We start from the raw sequence: 25,013 nt of genomic DNA, 5'->3' as shown, positions 1-25,013 counted from the left end.
ACAGAGCAAGATCCATTCACATCAGCCTTTGAACTGGACCAATTCTTTCCAAAAAGTCATTGATGATAATATTTATCACTGCAAATTGAACTTTTGAAATTCATCAGTCAGAACTGTGGTGCACCTAGAAACAACATCAAATGTTTTTCATTGATCCAAGGTTTCTTTTTCTTTTTCTTTTAAAATGAATGGAAGAGTTATATTACATTGAGCCCAATGAACTTTTTTTTGAAGGTAAAATGCTGAGAGGATGAAAAAAGAATTTATTTATTTATTTATTTATTTATTTATTTATTTATTTATTTGAATAATAAAGAATTTAGACACCGTTCATCATCGTTGTTGTTGTTGTTTTTAAAAAAATAATAATTCATGATTTCCATTTCTTTTTATTGCTTATATCCCTGTAGCTTTCTGATGTAATGGAGAAAGAAAATCGAACTGTGGTTACAGAATTTGTCTTTCTTCATTTCACTAGCATCCCCAAGCTTGAGATGGTGTTGTTTGTGCTCTTCTTAATCATCTACATCCTATCTCTTATGGGGAACTTGCTGATTATACTCATTGTGGTCGTGGACTCACGCCTACAGACCCCCATGTATTTCTTCATCTGCAATCTCTCAATGGTCGAAGTCTGGTACACCACTGTCACAGTGCCAAAGATGTTGGAGAATTTACTGGCTCAGAAGAGGACAATTTCCATTCCAGGATGTATCACTCAATATTATTTCTTCTTTGCCTTTGCTGCAACTGAGCTGTTTATTCTGACAGCCATGGCTTACGACAGGTACCTTGCAATCTGCAACCCTCTACGATACTCCACCATCATGAACCCTAAGACATGCAGAAATGTGGCTGTGATGTGCTGGGTTGTGGGATTCATATGCCCTACATTCCCTTCCTTCATGTTAGCTAAAATTTCCTTCTGCAGCCCCAACAAAATCAACCACTTCTTCTGTGACGCTGGGCAGATATTTCGCCTTTCATGTAGTGACACTTACTCTATTCAGGTCATTGGCTACGGCTTCAGCACTGTTATTGTAATGGCCACTCTTTTGTTCACTCTAGGTTCTTATGTGCAAATCGTAATCACTATACTGAAAATGTCTTCTGCTGCTGCCCGGAGGAAGACATTTTCCACCTGTGTCTCCCACCTCTCTGTAGTCACCATCTATTTTGCGACACTCATTTTCATGTATGTCCGCCCAGCAGTAAAATACAAATCTAATGCCAACAAAATAGTAGCTGTTTTCTACTCTGTAATCACACCCTTGCTGAATCCAATGATATATACCCTGAGGAACAAGGATGTGAAAGAAGCTTTGAAGAAAACTTTCCTCATAAATAAAGTCTAAACCCACCCAAAAACAAATAGCTCTAAAATAGCTTGAAGTGATTATGAAACTCACACTGAAGGTAGTCCCTGACTTACCCTTCTTTGCGCCTTCCTTGAGTGTATTTCTGAGTGTAGCTGTGTGTGTGTGTTTGTGTGTGATTCCTGCCTGAAAAGTGTCATTTAAATGTAATCATGTTTCTTGCATGCCTAGTTAGAGAGGGATGTGTGATCTAAGCACAGGAAATCGGGCCCAAGGTGCCCCACCATCCATAGAAGGGGTGGGGGATGAGCCAGAGCCACGCGGTGGCCCATGATCACGCCACAGTCTATTGGCCAATCAGAGAGTGGTGGCGTGATTGTGGGGGGCCTTTAAAAGGTGGCAGCACATCACTGGGGCTTTACCTGGCTTCGCGCCACCGAACAGCTTCCCACCTTCCCTAGTGTTTTAGGTGTCTGCTTTGGCCTTGCTCTGGACTTTGGTTGGTCATCTGTTTTGGAACAGGGGCCAGGTAGGATTTTTTTCCATTTGGCAGATTGGCACTGCCTATTTGGTTTTTGCCTGCCTCTTTGCAATCGTCACAACTTTGTAAGGTTTGGTGGTTAGGCATTGGTTTAGTGAGATGCGGGGGAGGTGAGGTGTGCCATCACCTGCCTCTCCAGGTACAAGGGTATTCTGGTAAAGGAATCAGTGGGTCTGGGCTTTGTCTGAAGTCCAATTGGAGGCTAGGGCCATGCCATGACCCAGTGAGAATCCCAGGGTGAGCTTCAGTTAGTTGCCATTGACGGAGTTCCCTCTTTTGGTGGTTTACCCTTCTAGACTTCCTGCAAGGTGGGCAGGAGTCAGATAAAGTTATTGCCAGTGCCTAAGCCAATACCACTCACATTTCTATAATCAATAAAGTTGTGGCCTAAATTTTGCCTATCAACCTTTAAACTAAAATTCTGTGTCAATGTGTTTTTATTGTTCTTGGGGGTGCGCCAGGGCTTTGATGTGCCAATGAGATCATTCATCCAGGGGAAATCAGTGGCATATTGTTTTGAGTTGACATATTTAATTTTATGAATCACTTTCCATGAATCATATTGAGTAAATTCAACAATAAAAATGTATAATATATGCATATGATTTTTTTTGTTAATACAGATAAAGTCTGGGATTTTAAACATCCATTTGAATGGTCTGTTGGAAGATGAAGGTGCCAAAATACAAAATGAAGATGGAACTTGCCTAATATATAATAGGTGGGAGATGCAAAGTCTGGGTGCCACAGCACGGAAAGCTCAATTTCTATATCATATGGAATGGATTCGCTGATGGTATGTATCTACAGGAGGCCCTTTCCTGCAGAGCACAGTGATCAGTTGGGTATATACAGGGTGGGGCAATTATTTATATAAATTTGTCCTGAGCTTTGTACACAGGTACTAGCAATTTGATCTGTGCCTGGGAACTCTGCCTAATTCTAGGCTAGAAAATGTCTCAGCTTTCCAAATAAATTGCTGACCAATAAAATGACTGTGATAGAAGGAGGAGGAGGAGGAGGAGGAGGAGGAGGAGGAGGAGGAGGAGGAGGAGTTTGGATTTGATATCCCGCTTTATCACTACCTGAAGGAATCTCAAAGCGGCTAACATTCTCCTTTCCCTTCCTCCCCCACAACAAACACTCTGTGAAGTGAGTGGGGCTGGGAGACTTCAAAGAAGTGTGGCTAACCCAAGGTCACTCAGCAGCTGCATGTGGAGGAGCAGAGACGTGAACCTGGTTCCCCAGATTACGAGTCCACCATTGTTAACCACTACACCGCACTGGCTCTCAAGGTGAAGAAAGGTGGTATTGGGCTGACATGGGAATGCACCTCATATTATAGTGTCTTGCCAGTACTTGCATTAGGTCGTTTCCCATTGTTAAAAACATGGGAAACAAAAAGTAGTTCTGATAGTGGTAATTATTTGCAAAGAGCTCTAAGGTGGGAATAGTCATCCCATCAGAATAAATATTTGTTTGGTTTGGGAATTAATGTATCCTTCATATAAAATGGATAATTATATGCTTACAGTACATTTAGCCAACAGATTTGTGCTTGAAAGAATTGAGGATCTGTTTTATTTTACCAAAAGGGCACGTGAGTGGAGGACTTCTGTTCTCTGCTCACTCTGCTTTACATTCCTTCCAGGACAAATCTTATTTTGCTCTGTTTCTTGTGACATATCTGGTGAGTTCACCTGTCTTTCAGAAATGCTCATATTTATGCACACCATATGATCACACTGACCCACTTTTGAACTGCTTTAGCTTTCCTTTTCATTTACAAGAAGCATTGAATCTAATAGATAATGTCTAATTGTTTCCATATTGATTGTTTTGCTGCAGAATGACAGTGCATTTGCCTTTAACATTACAGACGATTTTGGAGGTATTCCAGGGCACACACACTTTATTCACATAGGGTGCTGGCTGAGCATGTTAATGGTGAAAGTCACTGTGCTGGCCAACCAATTTTCAGAAACTTGATTATATTAACCTTTTCGTTTAGGGACCACAACAGGCTTTCAAGGAACTCCACATTTTCCCAGGACACAGCTTAAAAGCCATTGCAATAGTATAATGTAACTCATATTCCTCAGAAACGTCTTATTTCTAAAACATAGTTTAATTTTATCTCTTTTGTAGGGCAGCTCAGCTTTTATGTAGCATTTAAGACCAGTGTTTGTTTGATTTGAATATTTACGGTATACCTTGTGTTTCCAACAAATTAGTTCAAAGGAAGCTTACAAGCAACAAGCAAGGATACAAAAATGAATATAAAACTAAACAGCAAAGTACATACAAAGGAACACAAAACGCTGAGTTATACTGAGTCAAACAGGTGGTCTATCTGTTTTGGTATTTCTACACTGACCATCAATAGCTTTCCAGAATTTTTGGCAGGGGTCTATCCCAGTCGTATCTTGAAATACCAGGGGCTGAGTCTGGGACCTTCTGCATGCAAAGCAAATGATCTACCATTGAACTACCCATGCGTCCCACCCCCACCCCCCGCAATAGCATTCTGCCAGGTGACAGAGACCATTATGTGCTTTGTTTTCCATTCCTTGATGTCCAGTCTTGGAAGAGAGGAATCCTAATGGTCCTCACTCATCTGACTAGTGGCAGAGGCAGGAGTGTGTTCCCTCTCCATTACCCAAAAGTATGTGTGAAATAACTTTGGCTTTGTGCCCATCCCTTTCTTTTCTCTGGGTCATGGAACAGCATGCAGAAATGTTCTGGAAGCTTGTAATGGGGAAGGAGCTTTTGGAGGACACAAAAATATGTGTGTGCATCAAACCCTTTCTGTGTGCTTTGCACTTAAGCTGCAGGATTACATTGAAATGCTTCAAATCCCAACATATATATAATTTAAGTAAATGTTTGTTTTTTTAAAAAAGGATAATAACTAAACTTTTGATCATGTTTAAAAAAATAGTGCAAAATGTGTGAGTATGTGTTCTAAAAGATACACTGATATATTTCATCAGTTTGTATTTTATATTATTAAGTCACATTGACCCTTTAATTTACACATGAATTCAATATTTCATCATGCTTTCGGTCCATGCTTATATTGATCCTCGCATCAATATCTCTCAGGGTGAAACAGCTAAAGTATGTTTACTGAACATCGGATACAATGAGAGAATTTAAATATTAAGATTGCAACTTCATACCCACTTACCAGCTGCAGTGAACTGAACTGAAATTAATTTTGAGTAGACTTTTACAGAGTTGCATGATCAAAGAGGCTAACAATGGGCTGAATTGTTCCCTGTCAATTTTTGTTTGCTTGTTTTATAGGTCCCTAAACAAAAATGGAAAACCAAACTGAAAGATCAGAATTTATTTTCTTGGGACTTTCCAGTGATCCCAAACTGAATATCTTCTTCTTCTTCTTGGTGTTTTCAACCATTTACCTAATAACACTGTCAGGAAATGTCACAATCATTCTTGTGATAAAGAAGGAACCTTCCCTTTACACACCCATGTATTATTTTCTGTCTCACTTGTCCTTCGTTGATATCTGTTATTCAACTGACATTGTCCCTAAGATGTTAATGAACTTGCTAATGAAGCAAAAGACAATTTCCTTCACTGGTTGTCTTACACAAATGTTTTTCAGCCTCCTGTTGAGTGTTACAGAGGTTTTTATTCTTTCAGCAATGGCTTATGATAGATACACTGCTGTGTGTCACCCACTTCACTATGTAGCAATCATGAACAAAACATTATGTGCTTACCTGGTGATGGGGGCATGGATAATGGGCTTCCTTTTTGCAATAATAAACACAGTGCCTACATTCAGTTTACAGTTCTGTGGCCTTCACAAAATCAGCCACTTCAGCTGTGAGCTGCCACCTCTTTTGAAAATATCCTGTTCAGATACCTTCCTCAATAATATGATTCTTCTATCTTCTGTTGTGATTTTTGGGCTTGGTTCCTTCCTACCAACCTTTGTCTCGTATTTCCACATCATCTCCACCATCCTGAATATCCACTCCCCAGAGGGAAGGAGCAAAGCCTTCTCTACCTGCAGTTCCCACTTCATTGTGGTTGGCTTATTGTATATGACAGGGATGTCCCAGTACATGAAACCCAGCAGCATGTCTTCCATGACAATCGACGAGCTGTTCTCTATTCAGTATAGCATTTTGACTCCCATGTTGAACCCAATTATCTATAGCCTGAAAAATAAGGAAGTGAAGAGAGCTCTTGGGAGAATATTTGGAAAAAAGTAAATGTTTTAACAACACTACAATCCTATTCAGTTTGATTCAGAAGCAAGTCCCATTAGATAAATGGCGGCATACTCTCAGACAAGTGAGTATAGGACTGCAGCTGTAGTTTATTAGTATGAACATGACACTAACTTGATATATTTCATTGTATTTGGGCACGATAATTAAACATTATAGTGAAAGGATGTTTTATGCCATTACAGTTGTAAACTGCAACCACAAAATTCAGAGCTTAGTTCAATATTCATCAATATGTCATAATCAGATTTACTCTCCACCTCATTCCCATGCCAGCTCTTCTAATAAGCAGCCATTGTTCTCTATTATGTATGCCAACATGGTGTCCTGCAGATTTTCTTGAACTCCTATGCCTATAACCCCTAGACAACATGATCTGGGCTGATGAGAGTTGCAGTTCAACAACATACCAAAGTCCACAACTTGGCTACTTTCATTCTATGCCTTTCCTCCACACAGACTCATCAATGCCTGTTTCTCTAAGTCTCTTTTCTCTGACATTTTTTTTTTTTTTTTTAATAAACAAATTACAAACTTACATATACATACACATACACATATACAAATACATATAAATACATAATACAAATACATACAAACACTTAATACAAATACACGATACACAATACACTTACCTACACTAAAGAATATAATTGCATATAATTTTAATCCGAACAATTTTTATTAAGTACATTCTTTTAAAAATAATATCTTTTTCTAGCCTCCTGAATGCTTCAGTAAGGCTGAAATTATTCATAGTTTCTTCCTGGCTTCCCATTTTATCTCTTCATTAAATTTAATATAGCATAAACTTTCAATATGTGTATTTTTAAGACTAAGCCCGAAAACTATTCTTTTAATGTAATCTTTTGCTTCCGTTTTCTTTTCCTTTTCCCCCCGCTTTATGGTACGGCAGGGGCTATTCTATAATTACCACTGTATTTGTGTTGCACCTTTTCTTTAGATATAGTATGAAATCGTTCCACTCTTTTGTAAATTTTTCTTTCGGATTGTCTTTAATTTTCTCTGTTAAGTACGCCAGTTCTATATATTCTAGCGTTTCATTAATCCAGTCTTTTTTGTTTGGCACTATCGCACTTTTCCATTTTGTACCAATTAAAATTTTAGCCGCTGTGGAGGCATATAAAAAGAAATTTCGTATCCTCTTTGGAATTTCAGGCGTTGTTATGCCTATAAGGTAGGCTTCCGGTGTTTTTTTAATTCAATAAAAGATATTAATTAGTTGGATTCTTCTTCTTCCACTAATTCTCCTATTTCTATTTCCTGTTGTTTCCTATCACCGAAGTCTCCCTTATATGTTCTCCTGAATCTTTCCATTTCTTCACCTGATAGACATTTTTTCCTCATCCCCTTATAAGAGAAGGATATCCCCTCTGGGAACTCCCATTTATGTTTTATGTTTTTTTTCTGTAGAGCTTCTACCAGAGGTTTATACACTTCTCGTTTTTTTAACAATCTGTAAGGAATAATTTTGTATATCACTATTTCTTTTCCCTGGATCACCAACTTTTTCTTATTGCTAGTTTGCAAGATTTTGTTTCTTAATTCCATTGTTCTAAGAGTAATAAGACAGTCCGATGGCCATTTATTAGCTTTTGCTGTTTTTGAATTAGTTCTATATAAGGATTCGATGTTGGAGGAAATTTCTGATTCTTGCATCTCCAGCCAATTTGCCAATGCTGGGATTATTTTTCCCTCCAGCATCTCACCCACTTCTTCTACAATTCCTCTTAGGCGCAATGTTTTCTCTTTTCTATGCATCTGAAGCATAGCAATAGAATCTAAGATGGTTTCATGTTCTGATCTTAAATTCACTACCTCCTTTTTAGTCTTATTGACCTCTTTTCTTATCTCCTTTCCCTCTCTACCCAATTTCTTTGTGGTTTCTTCCACACTTTGCGTTTTCCCTTTTAGCTCTTGTACCATTGCATTCAGTTCTGTATTTTTCTGTGCCAAGTCCTCTACCTGTTTTGATAGAGATTCAGTGGCCATAACGTTTTGATCTAATTTTTCCCCCATTTTTTGAAATTGTTCTTCATTTCTTTTTGTAATTTCTCCGATTTCCAATTTCAGTTCCTGTTTTAAGTCAAATATATCTTTTCTGAGGTTTAACATTAATTCTTTTATATCCATTGCCATCTCTGACTCCACCCCTGACCCTTTTCTGCTTTGCAGTGGTACAGTATTCTTTTTAGTTGACATTCTATTAATCTTGCATCCTATAACACCTCAATATAACTCAATTGTTTGGGTATGAAGGGAGCCAGGGAAATCGGGCCGGCAAGGGTAGGGAAGAGAGGAGAGAAAGAACGAAAGGAAGAGAGGGAAAGAGAGAAAGGGGAAGAGAAAGAAAAAAAGAGAGAGAGGGAAAAAAAGAGAAAAAAAAATTGGAAAAAGGGAAAGATAGAATAGACGAGGAAAGAAAAGAAAAAAAAAGAAAGGAGAGAAAAAAAAGGGTGGGGGAAAAAATAAAAATTTAGGGAGGGGGAAGAAGAAAGAAAGAGAGAAAGAAAAAAAAAAGAAAAAAAAGGGGGGGAGAAAAAGGTTATTCAAAAGGGAGGTAGTTGATCACAATAACTATTTCCAGTTACATATCATTTGATCCAATTCATCCAGTCCAATGCTACAAGTTACTCATTAATTGTCCCAATCAGGTGCTCTGAGTTTACCATTTACTAGCATTCAGTGCTGTTGTTGCAGATGATCTTGATCTTAGAAGTTTCCTTCTCTCCAATACACCAAAGAGCGACGAGGCGTTTACAAAAATCCCAAGCTGCCACTAATCCAGTTCATTTTCCTCCAAGCAACCAAAGACAGTAAAGTGCTTCAGTCAGTTCAATTATTTTCCATCAGTTCAGGCGCAGTAAAGTGCCTCAAGCAATCCACGGCTTTGGTCAATTCAGTTCAATTCAGTTCACCGCCTCCTAAACAGCAGAGGGCGATAAAGTGCTATTTTCCAACTCAACGCTTTAGACAGTCCAATACCTTGCCTTCGGAGCAACAGAGGGGGATAATGTGCTCTTATCCATACATATCCTTTAGCAGTCCCCTAGATTCCCTCCTATACGGCAAGGATTGATAAAGTGCTTTTTAGCAGTCCCAAGTATTGAGCAGTCCAAGTATTGAATAATCCAGTATGTTACCTCCAAGGCTGTAGGGGGCAATAAAGTGCTACGACCCAGCCTGGGCTCAAGGCAACCCACTATATTGCCTCCAAAGTAGCCAAAGAAAGTAAAGTGCTTTAGTAAAAATAGTAAAAATAGTAAAGTGCTATAGACAATCCGAAGAAAGTTAATCAACAAAGATATATGTCTCCAGACAGGGAAGCTGGCTAAAGTGCATTATAGTCTGTTATCCGCTTAGTTGGTTTATTCCTAGAGTGTCTTGTATCGTTTCCTGCTGACTCATGCCTCATACCGACGCTGTTTTGAGCAGTTTATATTTTCCTGCGGCACAAATTGGCACCAATACCTGTCGTAAGCCGTAAATTTACTCTATACCCCTGTCCATTTGTGGCTTTAGTCCCTATATTATTTAATGAAGAGAACGTCCTTGCACCTACGTGCTGCTGCTCTCAATAGATCTGTTCAATTACTTGCGAAAAGCTCCGTTGCGTTTCTTCCGTTCCCGGACTTCTTCTCCGTTACTCTCTATTTTGGAGCTCTATTAAAGGAGATCTGGTCCCGGTGACACCTCGGAACTGGGCTCGCTGCTAGCCGGAGCTAGGGCGCCGCTTTCCTCGGGGAGCTCGCTGCGCTCTTTTCGGCGTTAGGTTCCTCCCGCCTCCGCGTTACCGGAGTCGGAGCCCCCACGCCCGCCGCCACAGCCGCTGCTCCCCCAAGCGACCGCCGCTCTCTGCGCCCCAGAGACACCCTCCCTGGGGTTTGAAGGGGGATTGGAGCCCTACCCCCTTCTTCACCTCCTGCCAGCAGCCGCGTCAGCTGCTTCACCAGCGGGGCAGCACAACGCGCGTCCGATGATGGCAGAGACCAAACCGGAAGCCCTAGTCGAGTGTTGATTTCATGCTCTTTATTTCAGCTCATGGTCATCAGTGAGTGAGTGAGTTCCCCTCTTTTCTCTGACATTGTTGCTTCCATCAACCGACTCTTTTTTTCTTCAGCAACACATCTGTTTTCTACTCAGCTTGGCAATCCTCCACCATGGTATCTTCCATCTAATTTCATGATGCTTCTTCTCTGACACTGTGTATTGTTACAAGTTTGTGGGTGCAAGACCAATATAATCTCTGGATCAAGCTAGTGCTAGAATTTAATTAAGCTTGATGCATTAAAACTAAGTCCCAGATATGTGTGTATTAAGCTCTGTATTAGATACTTCTGTCCTCTGGAATCAGCATGTGTTAAAAGCTAATTAAATTTCCCATGAGGTGAAATTTCCCATGGGCTAATGGGCAATTAAGACAATAAAGGATCAAAAGAACACGGTGTGGAAGGAAACACGTGGAAGAAACATTTCAAGGCGTCACATTTGCCAAGGGGAATAAAGAGATGAGTTCAGCCAGTTGTGTATTTTCCAGTTAAGAATAAAGAAGCTTCAAATCAGGCCAAGTAAATCAATAACAACATACAGAGCAGTAGGATCTACATTAGGTTCTTTCACTCCCAGTGATGTCCGCTAAGAAATTAGGAGGGCCACATCACTGTCTTAAGAGTCCTTCATTGATTTCACAAATAAAACCATTGAGTTTACTTCAATGGGTTTTTAGAATATCACAGCCTAAGATTAGTGTTTTTACAGACTGCAAGCAATATATCTGCCTCTCAGGTGAGGATTTAGACATTGAACAAAATTGAGGTTTTTCTCTTTGATAAATGCTAAAATGTTAATTTTCCAAAAAAACAACAACAATAAGTTAATACCATATTGCTTGCCCACTGATAGATAGATATTCTTTATTCGGCTATAAGCCCACAAAGTAAAACAAATCAATAAATAAAACGGCATTTTACATTCTAAAATATCAACTAAAATATTTCAACGCATAATCTCCTTCGCATTGCTTACAATCTCTAGATGTACCATATTATGGCCTTGAAGATAAAGATGGTGCATAGAGTTTACTAGATTTTTAATAGTCATGCAGCATTCCATGAAGTCTTTTATATGAAAGAACTGAAACCAGGAATCTGGCAACTTGTAATGTTCTATAAGAGTCTATGTCCTGGAGTAGATAAGCTAGATGCAATTCAGGTGGTTTAGCAACAATTTCCAGAATGATTGAACTCAGAATCCTTGATCGGGGATTGCCCACTGAAAGTCTTGTGAGAAAACTACTACAGCATATAAATGTAGGACCAAATTGGGTTAAATGGTTTCTTCAGTCTTTAGTCCATACAAACTGGTTGTATCTGAATATATGCATTTCAAATGCTTGCTTCAGAAAAAAACCCCACATATTTTTTAAAAACAAAACACATATGTATCACAAACACAAAAAACATGCTCCATTTTCTTCTTCTTCCAAAGTGTACATATAGTCAACAACAGCAAGAGAAAAAAGTTCTGAAACCTGTAATGCGAAGGATGCAAACTTATACTGTCTGCCTAAAAGACTATGGAGGCTGGTGCTCTGAGGCAGGGAGCATTCTTAAAAGCAAACAGCATTTTATACACTGTTATGAATTTTTTTATGAGGGGTGGGAGCGGGGCAGGCTGTAGTCTTGAGCCCCTAGAGTGGAGTTTTGTGAGCTAGAAACTGGACACTGGCAGGCTGGGTAGCTGGGAGGCAAAGCTATACCTGATTTCTGTTGGAATACAAGGCTGTGGCTTTGGGAGAAGCAAGACCCTCATGGGGTGTTAACGCTGTGAGCCCCTCCATCATAGGCTCAGGTTGTATATATGTGTAAATCAACCATATATCATAAAGACTCCACAGTCTCCACTGTCCCCCATTCCAAAGGAATTAAGGACCCTGGGTGAGTGCCTGGAACCCCTGGAATCTCATACGGCTTGGAGATTTGGGTCTTGGCCCACAATACTATGCATTAAGCACTATTTTGTTTATTTATATTATTTTAAACCCATTCAAATGTTCCCAGCATGTGGGTACATACAGCAGTACTAGTCTTACCACTAGTCTATAATGTCTATAACAATGAATACAGCAAATTACCCACAAAACCACCGGGCAGGGGCATACCATCCCTTTGCAAACTGCCCCTGTAAAAAAATAAAAAAATCCTTCCAGTAGCACCTTAGAGACCAATTAAGTTTGTTATTGGTATGAGCTTTCATGTGTATTTTTTTTATTTTGTTTTGACTATGGCAGACCAACACGGCTACCTACCTGTAACTGCCCCTGTAAACTTTAAAGAAAGCTGGCCCATCAAGACTTTCTTTACACTGCATACCCTTGTCCACCACAACCCACTTCTTCATACTCCACATTGACCTTCACTCTACTTATAATATCCCAGTTCCTCCATGTATTCTCACACCCACTCCTTGTCTCATTGCCATGTGTGAGAGTGGCATACAGATGAAATGTTTAGCTACCTGCGACTTGCTGAGGAACCCTGCCTCCTTGCCTGCAACCAGACATTTTTGGCCACAACCAGCTAACTGTATTTGCTCAGTAGCAAAACAAAGGAGCACATGTTGCTACTGATGTGCTTGTTGCCAGCCTTCCTCCTTCCCCGAACTTCTCTGTCACTCCAAAAGTGCTTAGTTATCACCAGTCTTCTCCAGTGCTTGGATGCCAATGCTTCTAATACTTCCAAAAGGAGGAATCACTGGAGGTGATGCCCTGTCTACTTGTTTGCTTTAAATGACAAAAGGGTGCCGTTTGGATGCAATTTCTGCCTGGGTTGCAGCAGTGGAGGATCAGTAAATACAACAACACAAAAACACACAATGTTGTAAAATACATTTAGTGCATTTTCAATGCAACTCCTACGGAAAGTGATGTGTATGAAAAGTTCAGTCTTTAAAAAAAAGCTTTTCAGAAGACAAGTGGATAAAATGTGGATGCAATATCATAGATGTTCTTAAACATGAGAGGGAAATAACTACTGAATTTGTAAGGATACAGTTATACAAGGTAATTAATTGTGCTCCCTCCATTGAGGTACGTTTACTATTAACATCTACTTAACTATGCCACTAAAAATCCTACTTGTTTGAAGCACACGGTTCCCACTGATTGCTTTCCAGAGAGCATCTTTGACCTCTTTGTTTCTCAGGCAGTATATAATTGGGTTTAGCATGGGAGTAACCACAGTATAGAACATGGAAACAATTTTGTTGAAATTCACTGAATCAATAGAGAAATTTGATGTTGGGCGGACATACATGAACATCAGAGTGCCATAGAAAATGGTCACTACAACTAAATGGGAACCACAAGTTGAGAAGGCTTTTTGGCGACCTGTCGATGAAGGGATTTTCAGAACGGTGATGAGGATGAGGATGTATGATATCAGAATGAGGAGGAAGGAGCTAACAATGACGCTTGTGGCCACTATGAAATTGGACAGTTCAGCTTCATGTGGGCTTCTGCAAGAGAGTTTCAATAAAGGTGGTGCATCACAAAAGAAGTGATTGATCTCATTTGGGCCACAAAATGGCAGCCTACAAAGCGCAACTAATGGAGGGATGTTAATTATGAAGGCACCAATCCAAGAGCTTACAGCTAACTTAAGGCAGACTTTGTCATTCATGAGTGTAGGATATCGTAGAGGATTGCATATGGCTAAATAGCGATCAAATGCCATGATAGCCAGAATGAAACATTCTGCGGTACCAAGTGTAATAAGAAAGTAGAGTTGAGTAATGCAGCCTGCATATGTAATGGATTTGTTCTTATCTAGGAATACTTCTAGCATCTTTGGAACAATGTTGGAGGTGTACCATATCTCCAGGAAGGAGAAGTTGCTGAGGAAAAAGTACATGGGTGTTTGGAGATGTTGGTCAATACGTACTATGGTGATAATGATGAGATGTCCACACAAGGTCAGGATGTAGACAACCAACCCCACAAAGAAGAGAAGAAGCTGAAGATTCTTCAGGCTTGGGAAGCCCAAGATGATAAAATGGGTTACTGCAGTTTGATTTCCAATGAACATGCTGATGTAGTTTTGGATCTATGAAGCAGGAAACAAAAGATACGTAATCATCTGACATAGAATAATGGTAAATAATCATCCGACACAGAATAATGATTGCTTGGGGGGGGGTTTGCTAAACACACCTGATGTGCATCTAAGCTCGTTTCTGTGATGTTATCTGAAGAGAAGAGAAAAAGGGAGACAGAGAAAGTGATGGTAACTGTCACTGAGTATAGTTAAAAATGTGGAAATATATATATCATTGCTGATGCTTTACCATTTGCAAAGTTTTCCCCCTACTTCTTCAAGGTGTAATTTACGATGTTGTAAGTACTCTGAAATATCAGATAGGAGGTGAGCCTGAGTGGTAATTGCTTCCCAAAAACTTTGCAGTATGTTCAAGATTGAGACAAAATTTGAGCAAAAAGTTTTAACCAAATCTCACAGATTTGGTTATTACAGTATCCTAATGTATACTTTCCATTTGCTTCACTGCTTATTATGTTCAGGGTTTTCTGTTTATTTCAATAGGTGATAGGATATTCTCGTGGATTAATGACCCATGCTCATTAAATGACCATTTGTGATTTCTTTAATTTAGCTCTACTGTTGAAGTTCCCTTTGGAAGTTACAAATTCCACATAGAAGTGATGGGCAATGATTCAGGGACACAACTACAGTAGCAGCATTTTAGGAACTACTTTATTAATATGCAGCTTACCTTTTTTAATTTTGAAGAAGGCTGAAACCGCAGTGATTCCTTTCTTTAAGAGCTGAAGTGGAAGGTGCTGCTAAGGAGATGAGACTTTGCTGATCATATCTGGACAGCAGTCAAATAGCTCACAAGACTTCGAGCAGTTATTCCTTTATGAAATAGATAATTAGAGATGATGTTTAAGAGAACGTCATGAAGAGCTATCTCCACCAAATGAAAAAAAGAACATAGTAAATATAACATGTTTCATCATGCACCTCAATTCTCTCTGGAAGTTTTATTCCACAGAGGACCTACCATGGGACTAGTTAATTAGTAGGCTCTGCAATTTGTCCACCTCCCTGCAGACAGACTCCACATGTGCAATATTTTCTGTCTTATTGTGTGATCCTAAACATGTCTGCTCAAAAGTAAGTCACAATAAGTTCAGTTGGGTTTACACCTATGTAAGTAGATAAAAAGAGGTGGTGGTGAGAAATCACAGAAATTGATCTGCATGAAAACATTAATCAGTACTATGGCATTTTTTCATGTGTTATAGCAACTACATAGTTGACCATCCATCTTTGACACAAGGACTTCAATGATTTGAGTCAAAACATTTAAAGGAAAGGAGATTCTCATCTCCCAGTATTAACATATGAGTGTACCATAATGATAGTCAGGGATTTATTTCATGATACTGATATGATCTTAAAGTGGAGGTGGAAGAAGAAGGAGTAGAGCTGATCTTCTGAGTTTCATCCCTCTCTGTCATGGCCAGTAAACCACTGGTGCAGCTGTACTAAAAATGCTAGCTTTAAAATGTACACATTTTAACAAAACACATATGTATCATAACACACACAAAAGCCATGCTCCATTTTTTATTCTTCCAAATGGTATATAAAATCAAAAAAATTGAGTAAAAAACCAAGAGTGAGAAGGATCCAAACACACACCATCTGAAAGGGTGGCGCTCTTGGTATGTAACATTTTATATACTATGCATTTTGCAATATTTTGTTCATTTGTTTACAGTATTTAAAACCCATTCAAAAGTTCCCCATGTGTGTGTGTGGGGGGGGTACATCTATCAGTCAATACTACTAATCTAACACTCTCTCTTTCAATAGAAACAAAGAATACAGAAAATTTCCCAAAAATCACAGGAAAGGGAAAGAACATATCCTTACAAATTGTAAACTTTAAATCAGCTTGCCAGTCCCCTGAACCTAAACCACCAGGCCTTTCCATTGCTTGCCTCTTGTCCATCACAGCCTGCCTCTTCATCACTGAACATCATTCTGCCTGCATTAGACCTGCTCTTCCATCTAGTCTCAGGCTCCCTCCCCATCTCATTTCCACATCTGAGAGTTTTAGATAGAAGGGATATGCAGCCATCTAAACTGATTTAAACACTGCCTTGATGAGGAGCCCTAGCCACTTCCCTTCTATGGCCGCAATCAGCCAACTGCCTTTGTTCAGTGGCAAAACAAACAAGCATGTGTTCTTGAGGTTGTGGTTGTGGTGGCGGCTACTGATTTATTCATCACCTTATAAACAGCCATCTCAAGATGATTTATACATAAGAAACTTAAGAACAGCTAAAATCAGAATAGTAAATACATTTAGAACAGGACTGAAACACTAACATGGCAGACACTTGTGGTAAAGTGGAATCTACACACATTTAAAAAAAACCACTGTGAAAATGCTTTAAAAAAACCGTTTTGGGGGAAAATGTATGGAATTTGCCATAGCTCACCATTGCCATCTAGTGTCACATTTGTATATTGCACTTTACAACAGACTTTAAACGTTTTATTTGCAGCTGTATAGCTGAGTCCCTTTTTATTCAGCTGAGAAAGTCTGTAGCAACAAAAAATGTGTTCTGTTACTTCCAGAATGGAAAGATAGTGTGTGCACACCATATCTCAACAGGAATGCTATTTCCCAGAACAGGGGAGCCACAATAAAAGGCCTGCCTTGAGTTTCTGCGGAATGCATTGGTGAGAACTTTGGAACTTGCAGGAGAATGTCTCTTGCAGAGTGCAGTGATCTACCGGGTGTTAGGAGGGTGTTAGGTATAAGAAGGTCACTCAAGATACCTGGTCTTGAGCTGTATGTTGCTACTGTATTGTCTTTGGCAATCTTCCTCCTTTTGTGGACTTCCCTGTTGCTGTAAGAGTGCTTGGTGATCACTGCCAGCTATGGGATGCCAGTGATTCATATGATTTCAGTAGATAGTGAAAATAATTGGAGGTGATGTTTTGCCTACCTTCCTATTTTAAAGCAAGTGAATATATTGATTACAGGGAATCTGAAGCAACTACAACCAATTTTGATGCAGTTTGTGCAGGGGTGGGGGAAGAGAGTGAGTGAGGGAACTGGCTAGTTAGGGTAGGAAAGTATTATTTAATAATACTGCACAGCATGAAACAATTGGATGCATAAAAGTTGAGTCCTTTTGGAATAAAAAATGTCCAGACCCATATTATTCAAAGCTTTACTAACCAGAACTTCTTCAAAACAGGTACAAAAACAATGGCACTTCCAAATAATTCCATAAAGTATATTCTTATCCAAGCATAGGTTCTTCTTCTTAAATATATATACCATAATTAGAGCAAAAATAAAGACCCCCCTCTCTCATAGCTTCCATTAGCCTGCATCCAGCCAAAACTATGCAGCTCCTAGAGAGGCTCATTATCACATCCTTCTCTGACTGTGCCTCAGAACAAAAGGCAAAGGCAACTCCCTTTCAAAAGGAAAAATTGCAATTGAATACCTTAATCACATGGCCTATGGTTAAACACTCACATGAGTCCTAGCAGAAAGCACCAGCAGTTAAAGATCAACTCAGTTACAGTATAAGCTTAGAGAGCTTCAGTATGCTTCAATAGAATTTTCCAATGTTAAACTTTTCCATAATATACAGTACATACAGGCATTCTCCATTTTTGTGTGCAATTAAACAATTATAGTTAACAAGTAAATGTGATGGGAAGATGTTGTTTTCTGTTGGAAGTCTGCATAGAAGCATTTAACTAGGAACTTTTTAATTGGTTTGTGATAATTTCTCTCTTCTGGGAGAAGCTCAGTAAAAAGTTCCTTGGGTGTTTTATGTGACAGACAGGTACTATTTGGATACATTTTTTGCCTGAGGTGCTGCAGTAGAACTTCAGAAAAAATAACATGTCCTTTAAAAAAAAATTAAAAAAAATGGTGTATTTCAATATCTTTGCTGAGGGTTGCTGTATGCATGAGAATTCCAGGTTTTTAAAAATTGTTTTAAATGACAAATGGATGCTGCTTGGATGCAATTTCTTTGTGTGCACTACTGAAAAAATGTAATTATCATCTATCAGTCTAATTCATTTTCCCACTGATAATGCTTCTTGGTTGGAGCATACGCTTCCCATTGATTGCTTTCCAGAGAGCATCTTTGACCTCCTTGTTTCTCAGGCAGTATATGACTGGGTTAAGCATGGGAGTGACCACAGTGTAGAACATGGACACAATATTGTTGAAATTCACTGAATCAATTGAGAAGTTTGATGTTGGGCGGACATAAATAAACATCAGAGTGCCATAGAAAATGGTCACTACAGTTAAATGGGAACCACAAGTTGAGAAGGCTTTTTGGCGACCTGTCGATGAAGGGATTTTCAGAACAGTGATGAGGATGAGGATGTACGATATCAGAATGAGGGGGAAGGAGCTAACAATGACACTTGTGGCCACTATGAAATTGGACAATTCTGCTTCCTGTGGGCTTGTGCAAGAAAGTTTCAGTAACGGTGAAGCATCACAAAAGAAGTGATTGATCTCATTTGGGCCACAAAATGGCAGCCTACAAAGCGCAACTAATGGAGGGATGTTAACTATGAAGGCACCAATCCAAGAGCTTACAGCTAACTTAAGGCAAACTTTGTCATTCATGAGTGTAGGATATCGTAGAGGGTTGCATATGGCTAAATAGCGATCAAATGCCATGATAGCCAGAATGAAACATTCTGCTGTACCAAGAGTAATAAAAAAGTAGAATTGAGTAATGCAGCCTGCATATGTAATGGATTTTTTCTTATCTAGGAATACTTCTAGCATCTTTGGAACAATGTTGGAGGTGTACCATATCTCCAGGAAGGAGAAGTTGCTGAGGAAAAAGTACATGGGTGTTTGGAGATGTTGGTCAATACGTACTATGGTGATAATGATGAGATGTCCACACAAGGTCAGGATGTAAATAACCAACCCCACAAAGAAGAGGAGAAGCTGATAATTCTTCAGGCTTGGGAAGCCCAAAATGATGAAATGGGTTATTGTGGTTTTATTGTAAATGACCATGTTGACAAAGTTTTGGACCTATGAAGAGTGGAACAAAACAATTATTAAAAAATATCTTACACAGACACTGTGAAAAATAAGACAGCTGTCAACATTAAACATAAGTCATGTTCATCTAAACACATATTTATGATGCTGGCTGTAGAGGAGAGAAAGCTAGACGAAGAAAGTGATGGTAGTTATGTGAAATAAAGTGTTGAGTATAATTAAGAATGAATAATTACCCGTGTTTCTCCAAAAATAAGACACCGTCTTATATTTATTTTACTTAAGAAAATAAGCCTATGGCTTATTTTCGGGGGTGTCTTATTTTTTTTTATATTAAGTACCGTATAGTTCTGGGCACCTGCCTCCTCCTGCCGCGGCCGGCGTTGCTGCTGCTTGGTCCAGCTGTCTCGGGGCACGCGGCCCTGCTTGGCGCCAACCCGGCAGGCCACTTCCTCTTCCTGCTGGCTTCCGGAGGCTTGGGGCGGTGGGCGCCGAGCTGGCAAGCCTCCTCCTCTTTCTGCTGCAGCTTGGCGCCTGGAACTGGCTGTTGCTGCTGCTGCTGAAGTACTGACAAAGTGCCCAGCAGCGCCGCACGGAGCAACCCGAGCCGCGGCAGGAGGAAGAGGGAGGAGGCGGCTTGCCGGGTCAGCGCCCAGCAGCGCCGCACGGAGCGCCCCGAGTCGCAGCAGCAGGAGGAGGAGGCTTGCCAGGTCGGCTTCCATCAGCGCTGCGCTGAGCGCCCCAGGCCTCCGGAAGCCAACAGGAGGAGGAGGCAGCTCTTGCTGGGTCCCGCTGGCTCGTGGCTCCAGGCGGCGCACGCTGCGGCTCTTGCTGGGTTGCTGGGCGTTTTGACGGGGGTGCACCAGCAGCAACATCCGGGTCTGGGTGCCAACCCGACAGGCCTCTTCCTCTTCTTTGGTGTCCTCTAGAACTGTGCCCAGCACAACGGCTTATTTTTGGGGTATGTCTTATATTTTGTGAATGCTTGAAAATCCTGCCATGGCTTATTTTATAGGCACGTCTTGTTTTATGAGAAACAGGGTAGTAATAGCATTTATGCTGCTTCACCATCTCCATAGTTTCCCCCTTTCTTACTCAAACTAGTATTTATAACACTGTATGTTAGCTCAATATCTCCCAAATTTCAGATGGGAAGTGAGTCTGAGGTATAATGGCTTCACTAAGGCCAGCAGTATGTGCATGTTTGAGGCAGGATTTGAGCAAGGTTTTTCCTTTCCAACAGTCTCTGTTATATACTGTACTATATATTTTGCATTTGCTTCCCTTGTTATTTTCTTTCAGGATATTTTATTTTGCTGGATGATATTAAATTATTGCAGACTATTTGGCCCATGCTCATTAAAATACGTGTGTGTGTGTGTGTGTGTGTGTGTTTTAAATAGATCTAGTATTTATGTTCCTTTGGAAAGCTATGAATAATCAACCAATTCCACTTAGAAATTTTGAATAATAATTCTGAGGCACAACTATTGTAGTACCATTTTAGGATATACTTTAGCATGTAGCTTACCATTCTTTAATTTGGAAGAAAGCGGAAATCTCACTGCACTGGTTCCTTTCTTTCAGAGCTCCTCTGGAAAGTACTGTTAAAGAGGCAACAAAGTGTTGATCATTTCTGGAAGGCAATCAGATATCTCTGTAGTCTAAGGCTAGTTCTTGCTTAATGAATATGGATAATTGAAGATGATGTTTCAGAGGATGTTGCAAAGAGTTACTGAATCTCATTCTGAGGTAAAAGGGCTATGGTAAATATAACAGGTTTCATTATTTATCTCAATTCTCTGTGGAATTTGCATTCCACAGTGGCTCTACTCTGGGATTAGTTCATTAGTAGGCTAAACTCTGGGGAAGAGAGAAATATTCTGAAGTTTGTCCACCTTTGTATGTACATGCACCTTATTTGCATAACCTTTCCCACAACATTTAGAAGGGGGGGATGAGAGTACATGCATACAAATGACTTTCACTTTTTTGTATTTTATATCATACACGTGAATGTGGCAGTTCATGATGTTCTGCAGTTCATTGTTAATGGGCTATAGCATTCCTAACATTAAGGAACATATCCTAACGCGTAGCTTGAATCAATTCCCATTAAATAGTGGTCTGTCCTCTTCTCCTTAATCACACTCCAACATTCTAATTTATCTGCTGGGGGATTTCTCAGAACAATTAAAGATGGTGGAATATTTTCCATCACTTTCATCAGCACAGTTTGCAGAGACTCACTGATAAAGCTGCCTAACCTTAAGCTCTAGGGTTTGATCCCTTGGAGATCAGGTCCCCATGAGTTTGAATACAGGTATGCTGATGAAATAGGTCCAATGTATAAAGTACACCTGCAAATCATCCCATGAAAAGATAATATATTTTATCTTTAGGTCTTCCTTTCACATCGTCTTGTCCCAACACCTGGCCAGTCCTCATGGTAGCCATGATGGGACCAAATATTCTCAAATGCATGATCTGCATCATTTGTGAGTATAGCCACATTGCAAAATGAAAATGGAAAGAATATTTTAAAATATGTACTTTTCTTTTCTTTTCAGGGTTTTTCTTTAATGAAATAGTTCAGTGTGTATATAATTTATTGATTTTCATTCTACTGACAAAAATGTCACATTGCCAGGATATGTGAGAAAAAAATGCTTTTTTGTTCTTTTTTTCACTTAGCAAATTTTTCAAAGAAACATTGGAGATTATGTACATAATAGCATATAAACTATTATGAGGAGGAATGTTGAGAGGAATGTAGAACTCCAGAAGGATTATATTTGTTATTCTTAATACTGGGAGAAACATTCAGCTGAGAAGTGTGGGGTATGTGTGAAACCACTGGATTATTCTTCAGGCAGAAATCATGTCAGGTTGGCTTAAATTTATAGGTGAGCTGTCTAAATATTCTCTCCCACTTTAAATGCAAACACACACATTTTTAAGCACCTGCAAAAAACCCACTATTCTTTAGATGAGCCTGCCCAGGTACTTAGAAAGCTGACGTAATTCTAATCTGTTTTAGTATTTTAACATTTGTATGTTTTAAAGTGTGGCTGTGATTCCCCCCCCCCTTGATTTTACTGTTTTATCTTTTCTGGTCTCTGAATGGAAGCATAGGTTCATATCCCACTTCTGACAAATCCTCATGGTCTGGATAGCTCATCTGAAGTGTGGTGCTCAATTTAGTATGATTTCCTCTTAACCAAGCATTCGTAGAGTAACAGCATTAGGCAGAAATTGTGTGCAATTAACAAGTTCCACTGGAATCAATGGAAGAGGTACAGTGATAGCATGCATTACTCTACATGAGCAGAGTAATGCACACTGTAAGTTTAGTGGCATTTCCAAGTCCCCAAGTCCACTCTCCAAATAATGGCCTTATATTATCAATAGATATAAATGCAAAGGAACTCCTTTTCCCCCTTCCACCACTCAAGACTACAACATTTCTTAAGTACACTGGCAGTGTTATTTCCTTTGACTGCTGTGAAGGCTAATGATAATAGAATTCTTTTCTTTCTTTCAATCATAGATTTCTTGGCTTTGACTGACGTTCTGTCCTTGAAAAAATCCATCTGAAGCCTTTTCTGAGTTAAACCTCTTCAACCGATATCTCAAAAGAAATACACAGAATGCTTTCACTTTAGGGTGAGCAACAGTTCTTTTTTTTCCCCCCACAAAAGAAAAACCAATCATAAGATGGATCTCTCAAACCATACAACAGTGAGTGAATTTCTTATCACAGGATTTCCCAACCTGGAAAAGAGCAGATTTCCAATATTTACGCTAGTATTAATTATGTACACACTAACAGTGATAGGAAACATGGTTATAGTATTCATCACGAGGTATGAAAATTCTCTTAACACCCCCATGTACTTCTTCCTGGGCAATTTTTCCTTGTTGGAGATCTGTTTTACCTCAGTCACAGCCCCAACAATACTGGTTGATCTCATTAGAGAAAAGAATGTTGTATCCTTCAAGAACTGCCTTACCCAAATATATTTTTTTCATGCTCTTGGTGGCATTGAGTGCCTCCTTTTGGCTGCCATGGCATATGATAGATATGTGGCTGTACGTTCTCCTTTAAGATACAACACTATTATGAATAGTGTTGTCTATCATCAGCTTGCAACTTGGTCTTGGGTCACTGGCTTGGTTCTGCCATTGATCCCAACAATTCTCATATCTCAGCTCAACTATTGTGGGAGCAATGTAGTGGACCATTTCTTCTGTGACATTTTGCCATTGCTGAGGCTGGTTTGCAACAGGACCCAGCTCAACGAGATGCTGAGTTTCTTCATCTGCTCCTTTCTCCTTGTTGGGTCATTCACAATAACTGTGGCTTCTTATGCTGCCATCTTGATCACTGTTCTGGGCATTCGTTCTTCCGATGGACGCAAAAAGGCCTTCTCCACCTTTGCTTCCCATTTGACAGTGGTTGGTATCTATTATGGAACAATGATGTTCATTTATGTCAGGCCAACCCGAAACCTCTCCTTCAATATGGATCAGTTGGTGGCTGTCTTCTACTGCCTGGTCACTCCACTCTTGAATCCCATCATATATAGCCTCAGGAACAAAGAGGTGAAAGAGGCCCTTAAAAAAGTTCTCTGTAGAAAACAGGAAGGACTGAATTGACAAGCTACCCTTCTGGAAAAAGCTGAGCTGAGCTTTAACAGAAGAACAAACAATGAACAATGTAAAATTTTATAATGCACACTTATAATGCCTACTTATATACTGTACAGCCACATTTAGTAGCAATCATCATTATTTAAGCTTATAGTCACTTTTTTGCAAAAGCAACTCAGAGCAAGTGGACCAGCCCTCTACTGAAAAAGTTTGCTGACCCCTGGATTAGATACATAGCTGGATGATAAATAGATAAAATTTCAACAAAATATTTTGTCTTCACTGATAATTTCTTGAGCAAAACCTTAGATGTACCTTAAAATCCCACTTTAGGCAAATTTTACTGCACATGTGCAGTAGCAGCACTCTACTTATGGACTTTTTGGGGTGCGAATGGCACCACAAAATGGATCAGGTTCATAAGTAGAGGTACCACTGTATACTGAGATTGCTCTGAGTACAGGTATGGAGCGCTATACACAAATCATTCAAATGAACAGAGCTGAGAATGACAATTTTCTGCTTACAGTAAAAGCACACTTGAATGGAACCAGGAGAGGAAACCTTCTTAATGGCTACAGATATAGATTGGAACATGAGGTGCCCCCCCCTCCTTCATGGCTTTTCATTGTTTTTTAAAATACCATTTCATTCCTGCAGATTTTTAAATATATATGTAGCACATAATGATTTTATTATTTGTTTCAATTGCTGCTTCCTTTTTATATTGCTAGGTGTTTTTAAAATGGCATTGTGACTTCAAATGCAAACTGCCTTTTGTACCAGAATGGTGGGATAAAAAAGCTTTAATAAAGCACAAAATAAAGGATATACCGTAATATACACATTTTTGCAAGCAATCTTCCCCAACAGAATGCAATTTCTGCATTATTTTCACCAAAAAATGCATTTCTAGGTATAATTTCCCCTAGAATATGCATTTGTGTACAGGTTATTTATTGGAAAACTGTATGGCAAAATATAAAGTGATTTTAAAGGATAGCAGCATGTTGTTTAAAATATTGTTTCTGGAAGTATGTATTATGTAGATTCAAGTTAAAATGTGAACCAAATCAAATTTGTATCCCATTCCTGTTTCACAGATCCTCTCAGTAATGT

At 39.4% G+C, this 25,013-nt stretch overlaps 5 protein-coding genes across 5 annotated transcripts; 3 read left to right on the top strand and 2 right to left on the bottom strand.

The window, feature by feature from the left end:
- Nucleotides 1–422: 422 nt before the first annotated feature.
- On the top strand, nucleotides 423–1,355 carry LOC117057785 (olfactory receptor 6N1-like). The gene has a single exon (XM_033168626.1). The coding sequence runs from the start codon at nucleotides 423–425 to the stop codon at nucleotides 1,353–1,355; it is 933 nt and encodes a 310-aa protein (XP_033024517.1).
- Nucleotides 1,356–5,180: 3,825 nt separating this feature from the next.
- On the top strand, nucleotides 5,181–6,104 carry LOC117059224 (olfactory receptor 5V1-like). Its single transcript, XM_033170820.1, has one exon. It carries the CDS (start codon nucleotides 5,181–5,183, stop codon nucleotides 6,102–6,104), a length of 924 nt encoding a protein of 307 aa, XP_033026711.1.
- Nucleotides 6,105–7,361: 1,257 nt separating this feature from the next.
- LOC117057784 (olfactory receptor 6N1-like) lies at nucleotides 7,362–14,227 on the bottom strand. Its single transcript, XM_033168625.1, has 2 exons — nucleotides 13,317–14,227; nucleotides 7,362–8,181 (listed from the first exon to the last, which is right to left on the bottom strand). The coding sequence occupies exons 1-2, from the start codon at nucleotides 14,225–14,227 to the stop codon at nucleotides 7,362–7,364; spliced, it is 1,731 nt and encodes a 576-aa protein (XP_033024516.1).
- A 4,048-nt stretch (nucleotides 14,228–18,275) lies between these two features.
- Nucleotides 18,276–19,253, bottom strand: LOC117057783 (olfactory receptor 6-like). The gene has a single exon (XM_033168624.1). It carries the CDS (start codon nucleotides 19,251–19,253, stop codon nucleotides 18,276–18,278), a length of 978 nt encoding a protein of 325 aa, XP_033024515.1.
- Nucleotides 19,254–22,958: 3,705 nt separating this feature from the next.
- Nucleotides 22,959–23,900, top strand: LOC117057782 (olfactory receptor 5V1-like). The gene has a single exon (XM_033168623.1). It carries the CDS (start codon nucleotides 22,959–22,961, stop codon nucleotides 23,898–23,900), a length of 942 nt encoding a protein of 313 aa, XP_033024514.1.
- The last annotated feature ends 1,113 nt before the right edge of the window (nucleotides 23,901–25,013 follow it).

Source organism: Lacerta agilis, chromosome 14, assembly GCF_009819535.1.
Source record: "Lacerta agilis isolate rLacAgi1 chromosome 14, rLacAgi1.pri, whole genome shotgun sequence".
In the NCBI taxonomy this organism is placed as follows: domain Eukaryota; kingdom Metazoa; phylum Chordata; class Lepidosauria; order Squamata; family Lacertidae; genus Lacerta; species Lacerta agilis.
This window is presented reverse-complemented; position numbering and strand designations above follow the sequence as displayed.

Coding starts and splice junctions, on each gene's coding strand:
- LOC117057785 (XM_033168626.1), top strand. CDS start 423: ATGGAGAAAGAAAATCGAACTGTGGTTACAGAATTTGTCTTTCTTCAT.
- LOC117059224 (XM_033170820.1), top strand. CDS start 5,181: ATGGAAAACCAAACTGAAAGATCAGAATTTATTTTCTTGGGACTTTCC.
- LOC117057784 (XM_033168625.1), bottom strand. CDS start 14,227: ATGTTCATTGGAAATCAAACTGCAGTAACCCATTTTATCATCTTGGGC. Junction 8,182..13,316: donor AAAGAGGTCAAAGATGCTCT/CTGGAAAGCAAT, acceptor TACAAAAAGAAA/TGAAGAACAATTTCAAAAAA.
- LOC117057783 (XM_033168624.1), bottom strand. CDS start 19,253: ATGGTCATTTACAATAAAACCACAATAACCCATTTCATCATTTTGGGC.
- LOC117057782 (XM_033168623.1), top strand. CDS start 22,959: ATGGATCTCTCAAACCATACAACAGTGAGTGAATTTCTTATCACAGGA.